We start from the raw sequence: 12,844 nt of genomic DNA, 5'->3' as shown, positions 1-12,844 counted from the left end.
CAGCCTGTTCATTATTGAAATAATACACAGAATCACCCAAACAGATACAAACTTACACTAGTCAGTTCAAATAGTCTGTATTAGTCTGTGTCGTACAGCGTGAGCACCGGTCCAATCCACTGCAGCACATTTTTGTTCACTATGATTTTTTCATGTCGATATTGGAACGTACAAAGCCCGGTTAATTTAATGGTTTAGCTGCAAATACATTGTGAATATGGAAACATTTGGATTTGTGCTGAAGGAGAGCCATACGTGAGCCCATACTTTCAGTTTCGCTTTAAATTATTTCTTTTAGTTTATTTATAGCTATAAGCTTATACCTATTATTATATACTGCATTATATTATATGTATTCATTAAAAATGAATAAGTTATAGTTTTTTGGTTTTAGTTTTTGGTCTGTTCTGAATACGGTTAAATTTAAAGGATTTGCTGTGAAGTGCAGGGAACTAATGGCCTAGGCTATGTGTGTTTATAATGTTGGTATTATAACACGCTGTAGGCCTGCTGGTAGTATTATTTCTGAATAAAATGGGACTAACAGGCTACGTGACTTGTTTGTTTTATTTTTCCTTTCAAAAACTTATAATTTTTTTTTAAACAAGCAGCAAACAAATTAACCATGGTTACTATACTTAAACCACTGTAACTACAAATACCGTCTTAATTCGTCCATTAGCTTCCATTAAGCGTTTTCTGTATCCTAAAGGTTTTCTGTGGGAAGAAAAGCAAGTTGCATTTATGACTGCTTTATTGAGAGTAATGCTATTAATATTAAAATTTTTATTAGTATGAATAGCATTTATTAATACCGAATTGGGCCTCCGCTGTCACTGTTTTAGTACATTAATCCACATTAAGCGTTTTAGGATTTTCCCAAATCGTGCCTTAAACTATAAGCAATTAAATGACTGTATTTCTATAATAGGCCACTTGAGTTCAAGTTCAGTATAAAACTTATATGAACCGCTCCGTTGTGAACATACTGAGCTGAGTAAACAGGAAGTGTTTGTCCGAACCCAACCGGTTTTGCGAGAGAACGCAAAAGTTTTGCGAGGGAACGCAAAAAACTTTGCGAGAGAACGCAAAAGTTTTGCGAGAGAACGCAAAAACTTTGCGAGAGAACGCAAAAGTTTTGCGAGAGAACGCAAAAACTTTGCGAGAGAACGCAAAAAACTTTGCGAGAGAACGCAAAGTTTTGCGAGGGAACGCAAAAAAATCTGAAAAATATTTTTCCTCCCACCCTGAATTTTTTTTTCACTCACTCTGATTTTTTTCACCACCATGTCCCTTAAGGGGTTCCGTAGAATCCTGACCTGGTTGATGAAGATTACAAGCACTTCTATGGAACTTCATTGTATTGTCAGATATGTTAAAGAGTTTGAACATTAAACGGGCCACACTCCTGACGGGAGGCTCAATTTTCTTTTGGTTCAGACAGATGGCATGCAGGAAACGGACCAAGATGAAGCTCAAACCGCCAGTCTCCAGACTCCCTTTTTTCCTCTGTGGGCTGAACCCATAAGCTCTGAACACACCACAGAGACTACAAATCAGTAAGAAACAAGACGACTGAACTGCACTGAAACACAGTCGGAGGTGAAGACGCATGAAAAATCTGCAGAGAATGTGGTTAATTAGACTGAACTAATAGGTTTTTGCTGTGTAGCGGCAATTAAAAATGTTATGAAGCAAAATCTTAGTAATACTAGTTGTAAATGTCCCAGAAATAAATAAAGTTCCTTTAAGAACTGTTACACTTCTGGTGTTTGTTACCAGGCCAACAGCTACATTACCAATACAAAACAAGTTTATATGCAATTATCTGTATGGAGCTATACTGTAATCAGGAGACCAAAAAAAAGTAATAGTTTAATGAGAATCTCCAAATATTTGTAAACTGTTCAGGTATGTGAGTGTAAGACTAATGTATAAAAAAACATTTAAAACACACTGGGTTCATATTTCTCAACAGATATTTCTTTTTAATCAATCATGAAATAGAAACCTGAAAGTAGCTCTCTAAATGGAGCGATTTTTTAATTAAGACATTTTAAAAAGGGAGAAAAAAAGTCACTCGGTAGCAATAATAAAACCAAGTTGCTTTACAAAACCTGAACATCAATTAATACTTTAATGTGAGCTTCATATTAGGCTGGACGAGTTTTCTACGCACATTCATATTTTAAAACATTAACATAAAAACAATCCAGTTTTCTAGAAATAATTAAGCCCGAATACCTGCTCCTGCAATAAAAACAACAGAAAAAATTTCCTTTTTACATTTCTACATCAACTCTAATGAGAAGGCAGTGCGTGAGGCCAGTGAATGAGAGAACGGCGCCTTTGATAGCCAGAGGAAACCTCTCACATCCTCTTGGTGACTTTTTTAAAGAGTGCAGCAGGCCTCATTGAGCTCAACTTGGGCTTGCGCTGGTCAAGCTGATGGAGGTTTCCCTCAGACACACTCCGTACTACTCTACGGCTTGGCTCATTCTCTGAAGACACTAGATGCGGTGGAAGAGAACAGAGAAAGATTATAAGACGAAGAAATCTTTACAGTCAGAGAATTGTTTCTAAACACACAATTAATGTTAGAACTGTATTCCTGAAAACATGTTACAAAAGACTCTGAACTATGCAGTACTGAATTAGACTGTTAAACTGTTTTTGACCACTTTTGTGTTCAGGATTTTTTGGGAAAGCCTTGAATTGTGTCTAAATGACGCACTGGACCCACTGAGCATGGGCCCTCTACTAACACTATAATAACTAGAGCGCATTAGCATCAACTGCGAGTTACTGTCATTACTGTTAGCCACTACAGCCTATAGTTTGCTAACTAGCTATGCCTTCACCACGTACATGCATATTATCTGGTTGAGATTATTTATAAACCAGCTAGGAATTTGACAGTTGAAAGAGGCGATAGCTTTTCCGGGAGTGGGCGTGGTTTTAGCGCTGAAAGTGGACACTCCCCAAGATATTAATAACTTATTTACTTGCCATCTTTTTTAATCAATCAAATTCGTCTGGGTGGTTAAGACATTTTTCTGTAGGGTAACAGCCTGCATTTATTTAATCCAAAAGTACAGCAAAAACAGTACAAATTTTTTTAAATGACTGATTTTTATGTAAATATATTTTAAAATGCAATTAAATCCTGTGATTTCAAAGCTGAATTTTTAGCATAATTTCTCTAGTGCCATTGTCCTTCAGAAAAAAAATTCTAATATTCTGATTTGCTGCTCAAAACATTTATTATTATAATGATTATGTTGAAAACAGCTGAGTAGAATTTATTTTCAGGATTCTTTGATGAATAGAAAGTTCATAAAGGACAGCATTTATCTGAAATAGAAATATTATGTAACATTATAAATGTTGTTATCATCACCGCTGATCAATTTAATGCATCATTGCCTAATAAAAGTATAAATTTCTATAATCCCCAAAAGCTTTATATTTCAGACAAATGCTGATCTTTGAATCTTTCTATTCAACAACTGTTTTAAAAATTCATAAAAATACAAAAATACAAATACAAAAATGTTTCTTGAATAGCAAATCAGCATATAAGAATGATTTCTGAAGGATCATGTGACACTGAAGACTGAAGTAATGAAAATTTAAAGCTGAAAATTTAGCTTTGATCACAGGAAAATTACATTCTAAAATGTATTCAAATAGAAAACAGTTATTCTAAATAGTAAAAAAATGTTTCAAAATTGTACTGATTTTGCTGTACTTTGGATTAAATAAAGGCAGGCTTGGTGAGCGGAGGAGACTTTTTAAAAAACAAACAAAACATTAAAAATCTTTCTGTTCAAAAACTTTTGACTGGTAGTGTATGCAGCCATGGTGAAGAGACTTCTTTTAAAAACCTTAAAATCTAACACCAAATTTTTTGAATAATAGTTCAACAAAAAAAATGCCCTGCCAAATGCTAATTTTTAATAAAACGATAGGATTATTATTTTTAAACACTGGTGCCATATGTTAGTCACTTTTTTTTTTTTTTTTTTTTAATAAAAGAAGTCGTGTCTAACAACACCCTACAAACATGGCAAAAATCACTAACGCACAGTCTCTAGTGGCTTATTACTTTATAAAACTAGGGTAAATTCAGCCAACTCGTGGCATTATATTACTAAGGAGAAAGAACGCGCATAAGCCACTGGGAGTGGGAGGAGGAGATTGTGCGCTTCTGGCTGTGTGCCTGACATTCTTTCACAGCTGTCAGCCGGCCCGCCCATTACACTATTACAATACTTTACCAAACATAATGGATTATGTGAGGACTTCATAAATGGAATATAATAAGAGACACTTATGTTCCACGTCCAAGATACAAATGGAAAGCCCATAGAGGGTAACTGTAATTTTTCTGCACTGAGAATAGCATACTAACCTCCAAAACGACGGATTCGCAGTGGTTTAGATGCCTCGCAGACGTCTCTCTTTATGCGCTTGGGTGCCGTGGACGTGGTCTGAGAACTGTCTTCTTTCCCAGTGTTGGAACTGATACAAACAGACACAAAGTGAGATTTTGGAAAACAGCAAGAGTGCAAAATGTCAACAAGGAATGATTTGAAACAGCCCCAGCGAATGGGTCCCACAATAAACACACACCAGTTGAACTTGCGCTTAACTTGAGCAGCTGATGTCATCGCCATGTAGGACGGTTTGGATTTTCGCAGGTCTAGCAGAGATGGGATCTCCAACCTAGAAACCAGTTGGGAAGAAACTTCTTCACACCAGCAAAATCAAAACTGTCCAGTTCATACAAAAGATGACGTTTTCGCAGCACACAGTACCTTTTAGCTAGTTCATTTCCGTTGTTAGCACGTAGCGCCCGGAGTGTTGTGAGGCCAGGGGGCTCGGGTGATAGAATGACAGTGACATTACCGCCTGATGGGTCTTCGTTGTGACCAATGTCAATAGTGGAGTTTGGATCAAAGCTGCTGGAGGTGGGCGGCTGCACCTCAGGAGTGTACTGCAGCGGGAACATGCCCTCCTGTTTTAAGACCTCCTGGACGGCAGGAGGGTAATGGGACAGCGCAGGAATGGGCCCACCCTCATCTGGGTTTGCAGGAGACACAGACAGTTTCCTCCTGATTGGTTTTTTAAGAGGACATTCAACATTTTCATCCTGATGTTGAGGGCTACAGCCTGAAAGATAAAAAGCACAAAATTCATCAGCCTCACTGAAAGATGCCACCAAACGGAATGAATCTAAAATATATTGATCATTTCCAAGTCCAAGTTAAAATGTCAACATTATGATTAAAAAAAAAGTCAAATATGGTTTTAAACAACACTTTAAATAGTACACTAAGTTCCTATTTCACAACATAAAAGTTACAGTTCTTATCGAACAATTCAAGTGCGCACGAGAAACTGATTTGACATGATAACTTCACTTTGGCATTTTCCAATATTAGTCCCTGGATTTTAAGTTTTCTGTTTATATAATTTAAAGAAAATATATTAAGCTAATTGAAGAATAGACATAACAGACGTACCGACAGATAGACAGAAAGACAGACAAATATATATAGAGATAGGTAGGTAGATAGATAGACACAGACAGACAGATAGACATACAAGAAAGTTGCATAAACAGAAGGTTAGAGACAGATAGATGGATAGATAGATAGACATACAAGAAAGTTGCATAGACAGATAAACAGAGGGTTATAGATAGATAGATAGATAGATAGATAGATAGATAGATAGACAGACAGGAAAGCTGCATAGACAGTTTATAGACATAAACAGAAGGTTAGAGATAGACAGACAGACAGATATAGATAGACAGATCGGTAGACAGATTTACAAGAAAGTTGCATAGACAAATGAACAGAAAGCTAGAGATAGATAGATAGATAGATAGATAGATAGATAGATAGACAGGAAAGTTGCATAGACAGATAAACAGAAGGTTAGAGATAGATAGATAGATAGATAGATAGATAGATAGATAGATAGATAGATAGATAGACAGGAAAGTTGCATAGACAGATAAACAGAAGGTTAGAGATAGATAGATAGATAGATAGATAGATAGATAGATAGATAGATAGATAGATAGATAGATAGATAGATAGACAGGAAAGTTGCATAGACAGACAAACAGAAGGTTAGAGATAGATAGATATAGATAGATAGACAGACAGACAGATAGACAGGAAAGTTGCACAGACAGATAAACAGAAGGCTAGAGATAGATAGATAGATAGATAGATAGATAGATAGATAGATAGATAGATAGATAGATAGATAGATAGATAGATAGATAGATAGATAGATAGATAGATAAAAAAGTTGCAAAGACATAAACAGAAGGTTAGAGATAGACAGACAGACAGATATAGATAGACAGATCGGTAGACAGACAGATTTACAAGAAAGTTGCATAGACAAATGAACAGAAGGCTAGAGATAGATAGATAGAAAGAAAAGTTGCAAAGACAGATAAACAAGGTTAGAGATAGATAGATAGATAGATAGATAGATAGATAGATAGATAGACAGACAGGAAAGTTGCATAGACATAAACAGAAGGTTAGAGATAGACAGATAGATAGATGGATGATAGATGGATAGACAGGAAAGATGCATAGACATAAACAGAAGGTTAGAGATAGATAGACAGATAGACAGATAGATAGATAGATAGATAGATAGATAGATAGATAGATAGACAGGAAAGCTGCATAGACAGTTTATAGACATAAACAGAAGGTTAGAGATAGACAGACAGACAGATATAGATAGACAGATCGGTAGACAGACAGATTTACAAGAAAGTTGCATAGACAAATGAACAGAAGGCTAGAGATAGATAGATAGAAAGAAAAGTTGCAAAGACAGATAAACAAGGTTAGAGATAGATAGATAGATAGATAGATAGATAGATAGATAGATAGATAGATAGATAGATAGATAGATAGATAGATAGATAGACAGACAGGAAAGTTGCATAGACATAAACAGAAGGTTAGAGATAGACAGATAGATAGATGGATGATAGATGGATAGACAGGAAAGATGCATAGACATAAACAGAAGGTTAGAGATAGATAGATAGACAGACAGACAGATAGATAGATAGATAGAAAAGTTGTATAGATAAGGTTGGAGATAGATAGATACATAGACAGACGGACAGACAGACAGGAAAGTTGCATAGACCGCTAAACAGAAGGTTAAAGATAGATAGATAGATAGATAGATAGATAGGAAAGATGCATAGACATAAACAGAAGGTTAGAGATAGATAGATAGATAGATAGATAGATAGATAGATAAATAGATAGATAGATAGATAGATAGACAGATAGAAAAGTTTTATAGATAAGGTTGGAGATAGATGGATACATAGACAGACAGACGGACAGACAGACGGACAGACAGACGGACAGACAGACAGGAAAGTTGCATAGACCGCTAAACAGAAGGTTAAAGATAGATAGATAGATAGATAGATAGATAGACAGACAGGAAAGCTGCATAGACAGATAAACAGAAGGTTAGAGATAGATAGATAGATAAAGAGATAGAAAAGTTGCATAGATAAACAAGGTAGAGAGAGACAGAGAGACAGATAGATAGACAGACAGACAGGAAAGTTGCATAGACAGATAAACAAGGTTAGAGACAGATAGATAGATAGATAGATAGATAGATAGATAGATAGATAGATAGATAGATAGATAGATAGATAGATAGATAGAAAAGTTGCATAGATAAACAAGGTTAGGGATAGATAGAGAGATAGACAGACAGAAAAGTTGCATAGAGAGATAAACAGAAGGTAACACTATAAAATAATGTTTAGTTTTAAGTTTAAATGAGAATAAATTATAGCACTATATACCAAACACTAATGAAACAAAAACTAGTTTCAAGAATTGGAGATGCTTTTATTGTATCAAAAATGTTCCTGTCAAATAGTGGTGGGGACAAAATCAGCTGAAGTAAAAAGTATTGGGGCCATTATTGTTCGAATGAATCTTGACCAACAGTAACTGGCATATTACAATATTACTCAGTTGTTGTCATCTACTTTGCGGAGCACGTTCCTGCACACATACAGCTCTCTCACACACGCACGGAAGTTTACATTACTGATGGAAACACATAAACATAATTTACTCATACAACAGTGAATAATTTATCCACGCGCGTCACGTGAGTATTCATGAGCACATCAAGACTGGCGTCTTGCTAAAGAGCAGGTTCTTTTGCGCCATCAACACAGACAGTACATGTATGTGTGCGCCGGTGGGTGTGTGTGTGTGGGTGAGGAAGGCAAGGGAGGCTCCAGGAAGCTGTTGGAGGGGTCTGACGTTGGATATTGAGTGGCGGAGTATGCCGGAGCACGTCGCAGTCTGGCCGCACACTGACTCACACGATGCAGAAAAGCGAGGGAGAGAGAGACACTGCGGCTGCATCTTAAGCGTTCTTGACCAATCGCGATGCTTCAGAGCTCCTGCTGGTTAAACTGTTGACACTCAGCCATCTCTCCTTCTCTCTGAGTCAGTGCTGATTCTCAGAAATCTGGATTGCATGGGAGAGGACCTGACATCCTGTTAATGACTAACTATACTTTTTAGCAAAAGAAAGTTGGAGAACTGAAAACGCCTTGTGAAAGTTAGATCGAATGCGCTTCGCTTCGACGGCCTCTCTGTAAGCACAAGCGATATAACTTCATTCGAGAGGCACAGGGTGATCAGGTGACAAAGCAAAAAAACAAACAAAAAAAAAACAACACAGAAAGACGATGGGCGGCAGACAGTGATGTATGGCCCAGAGCGGAGGCAGAGGAATAGGTGCGATCAGTAATTGGTGGCAGAGTGCTCTGGGTGGCGTATTTTTGGCTGGTGGGATTAAAACATGCATGAGGCGCTATTTCTGGAGGAAGCCACTGCGGATTAGGGTCGCCTGGCTCTCGCTCTCTCATTGCTCGCTCTCTTTTTATTGCAGAATCGTCCTCGCCCAATCCAGGAGCGTTTCATACTATATGTAATAGCTCCCCCCCTCCCTGCACCGAGCAATGATTTTATGAATGAAATTCGGAAGGGCGGAGGGTCGGCGCTACCGAGAGGCTAGACGTAGATGGTGAGGTGAAGAGGAGAGACAGACAATGGAAATATAAAGACTGATTGATTAATAAAAAAGCAGCACACTGACAAAAAACATACAGAAATGTGAAAGAAAAGAGGGAAAGCGACAAGAGAGGATGAATGGAGAGAGAATGGAAAGAAACAGACTGCAGGTTTCAATCTGAGGCAGGAGCGGCAGTCTCGTGCGCGTTGACACGTGACCCCTCCTGCTTCTGTCCTCTATTCCATCACTATTTTCCACCCTTTCACGCTCTCGCTCCCTCTCTCCGCCGAGCACTTGAGCACGAGTGCAGCGACGGTATCGTCATGAAGCGCGTCGATGGTGGGGGTGGGGCGGAGGTTCATTCATAACCCTCTCTTTGAATCTCTGTATCTCTTACAGCTCCTGCAGACAGGGCTCCATCTCTATTGTCTTTAGAGCAGGACGACCTGAACGCAGCTCTTATTTCCTGCAAGCAGGACTTGTTCGACATTGCGAACCTTGAAAATGAGCATCTCTCATTTTAGCAAATGTATTTTGCTGCAAATCTGAAAACGTTGCATTGCATTCACAGAACTGTTACACAGACAGATAGAAATGAACAGAAAATTTGTGTGAAGCTAAAATCTGTCTAAAAGGAATTTCATTTTTATAACAAAAGAAATGAATCTAGAGGTCATGAATATTGCATTTATTTTCTATGTGCTTAAAATGAAATCTTGCAGAGCCAGGGAGTAGTTTGTCCTTACAATAGCTCAGCAGAGCAGGCTGGAAACTTGTAAACGTGATTTTTTTTCCCCCTTCCCCAGCGGACTGATAAAAACCTGAACACCATTTTTCGTGTGAAATATGTTTTACATTTTATGTTTCTTTTGAGGTGGCAAACAAATCATTATTAATCATTTTCAAAAAGCTCCATTTTCTTTCACTGAGAGTGAACTTTTATATTGTCCTGCCCTGGTCAAATCCCATATGGTGTTTGAAATTAATCATTCAAATTTAAACAATCATCGGACAGGGGGGAAAAAAACGTAAAAAATAAACAACAGAAACACCCCACAACCTCGTTGTCAAAAATGAGGAATTATAGACATAGGAAATTTGTTTCTAATGAATACTATGTTTGAGAATGCAAAATATTCCAATGCTATCAATGCAGAAGTTTAAACATACATAATTCTTAACAGTATCCGTCTGTTTTCCGCCACTTCCCTCTTTTGCTTCTTTGCAGGTCTCTGTATTTTCCTGAAATGTGTGTATTTCCCACAGCGTGTCTCAATCAAATGAGGAACACCTGTTCTGCGGCAAATATCATTACTCTCCATTTACTGAGCAATAACTCACCACTCCTTCAATTTCCCAAAGCTTTCCTCTCTTCCTTTTCCCCTTTCTCCCACCCCTCGCTTCCCTCCATTCTGTGAAATCTTGTTTTTGTGTTTCATTCAGTAAGTATGGAGAATGTCGAGCAACTCTGTTCATTTCTAAGCTAAAATAAAGTTATGTTAATAAAACTGTCATTGTTCGCTTTTATTTATTTAAAGCACTGATATGATTTAGCTATTAATAAAGCACTATTATGTTTTGATGCTTACATGGAGAATGATTGATGTATTGACTATTGGTCTATCTGAGCCTTCACAATTGTGCAACACACACATGGGCTGTCAGCATGAGCAATGTGACAGATTCAGGCAGCTGGATTGATGACTTAAGCAGAATATGTTGAAGCAGACACTGGGGGAGAAAAAAGGGGAGACAGAGATGAGTTTACCTTTAGATGAGTGTGTTGGTCTGAGACGCTGCGAGGTTCTGCGTGTGTGTTTCTCGGAGCCTGAGTGAAGAGAACGCATTGTTATTCATTTGTGCTGGTCCCTCCTATTCAGTCCAGCATATACATCACGCGGGAACTAAACACGTCTTAAATCAAGACACATACATCTGTCAACGTTCACACAATGCAGATCACATTACATTGACACGGAGCACAGTAAATCACGAGGCAGACATAAAATGAGATCACTATGAGGTTGCTGTATGACACAAATGAGATGCCTCATCTCCGAAGCAGGAAGTTTACTGACATTATCTTTTGGATTATTTCCTTACATCCTCAGCTGTGGACATTACCCCCCAAAATAGGAGAGATAAATAGCATTTTAAAACAGGAGATATATATATATATATATATATATATATATAAAATATAAAACAAAAGTAAAGAAATAAAGTATAATAGTTGAAAAATTATATAGAAAAACATACACGGCACTAAAAGAAAAACTAATAAAAATAAAATTACGTTTTTAATACAATAATTACATTAAACAAAAAAATCTATAGATTTGCCTGATGGCTGTAATCATGTTTATCTGCTAAAATTATAATGCTCATTATGATTATCTGCATCAATAAAATGCTATTAAATTGGCTCATTTACATATGTGACCCTGGACCACAAAACCAGTCACAAGTAGCATGGGTATATTTGTAGCAATAGCCAACAATACATTGTATGGGTCAGAATTTTTAATGCCAAAAATCATTAGGATATTAAGTAAAGATCATGTTCCATCAAGATATTTTGTACATTACCTAATGTAAATATATAAAAATTTAATTTTTGATTAGTAATATCCATTGTTAAGAACTTCATCTGGACAACTTTAGAGGTGATTTTCTTAATATTTACATTTTTTGGCACCCTCAGATTCCAGATTTTCAAATAGTTGCACCTCAGCCAAATATTGTCCTATCCTAACAAACCATACACCACTGGAAATCTTACTTTTTTTTCCCATCAGTTTTCAGATTATGTATAAATCTCAATTTAAAACAAATTGACCATTATTTTAATGTAAGTCTCTTAAACAAAAATTAAATTATTAAAATGTAAACGTATTAAAATGCATAATTTTACATTTTAACATATAAAAATTTTATTTATTTCTACTAGCCATTACTCTAGTCTTCAGTGTTACATAATGCTTCAGATTCATTCTGCTATGCTAATTTGGTGCTTAAGAAACATCTCACATGTGAAATCTCTTATTTCATATTATCAATGTTAAAAATAGTTCTGCTGCTTGATATTTTTGTGGAGACCGGGATACATTTTTTCAGGGTTACACGATGAATAGAAAGTTCAAAAGAACAGCATTTATTCGAAATAGAAATCTTCACTTTCACTTTTGATCAATTTAATATATATCCTCAATAAAGGTATTCAAAGGTACACAAAGGTATTTTGAATGGTACTGTAATAGTCAGACATTGTGGGTCAGCTAACTCCATAAGGTTTTGTTGAAATGCTTTATGAATCAGCGTAGCAGCAGTGTCAAGTAAAATGACGACTTAAAGGGGTCATCGGATGCCCATTTTCCACAAATTGATATGATTCTTTAGGGTCTTAATAAAAAGTCTATAATATACTTTGGTTAAAAATTCTCAATGGTAGTATAAAACAACACCCTTTTTACCTTGTCAAAATCAGCTCTGCAAAAATCAACCCATTCTGATGGATTGCTCCTTTAAATGCAAATGAGCTCTGCTTGCACGGTCCCTCTCTTCTCTCTGTGGAGTGACGAGCTGTGCTCTGAGAGTTTGTGTACTTCAGCCGAACTTATCACGTTTAGCCTCTAAACTTGCTAACTAGCACGTTATTAGAAAAAGGTGATTGCAGAGATTCATAAAAAACCCTTATACTCACTTCTGCTGTAGGTGAAGCTGGATC

General features: G+C 36.8%; 1 protein-coding gene across 1 annotated transcript in view; it reads right to left on the bottom strand.

Moving 5' to 3' along the window:
* Window positions 1-2,001: 2,001 nt before the first annotated feature.
* Window positions 2,002-12,844, bottom strand: part of kif18a (kinesin family member 18A) — a 32,197-nt gene continuing 21,354 nt past the window's right edge. Inside the window, exons 14-18 of the mRNA XM_051115637.1 lie at window positions 10,886-10,945; window positions 4,821-5,175; window positions 4,636-4,728; window positions 4,415-4,524; window positions 2,002-2,510 (exon numbers count right to left, since the gene is read on the bottom strand). Of these exons, the coding sequence (XP_050971594.1) occupies window positions 2,371-2,510; window positions 4,415-4,524; window positions 4,636-4,728; window positions 4,821-5,175; window positions 10,886-10,945 (758 nt within the window). The 3' untranslated portion in view covers window positions 2,002-2,370. The remainder of the gene's footprint in view (window positions 2,511-4,414; window positions 4,525-4,635; window positions 4,729-4,820; window positions 5,176-10,885; window positions 10,946-12,844) is intronic.

The sequence above is a fragment of the Labeo rohita genome, chromosome 7 (assembly GCF_022985175.1).
Source record: "Labeo rohita strain BAU-BD-2019 chromosome 7, IGBB_LRoh.1.0, whole genome shotgun sequence".
Classification (NCBI taxonomy): domain Eukaryota; kingdom Metazoa; phylum Chordata; class Actinopteri; order Cypriniformes; family Cyprinidae; genus Labeo; species Labeo rohita.
The sequence above is the reverse complement of the archived record's forward strand: the minus strand, read 5'-3'. Positions and strand labels throughout refer to the sequence as shown.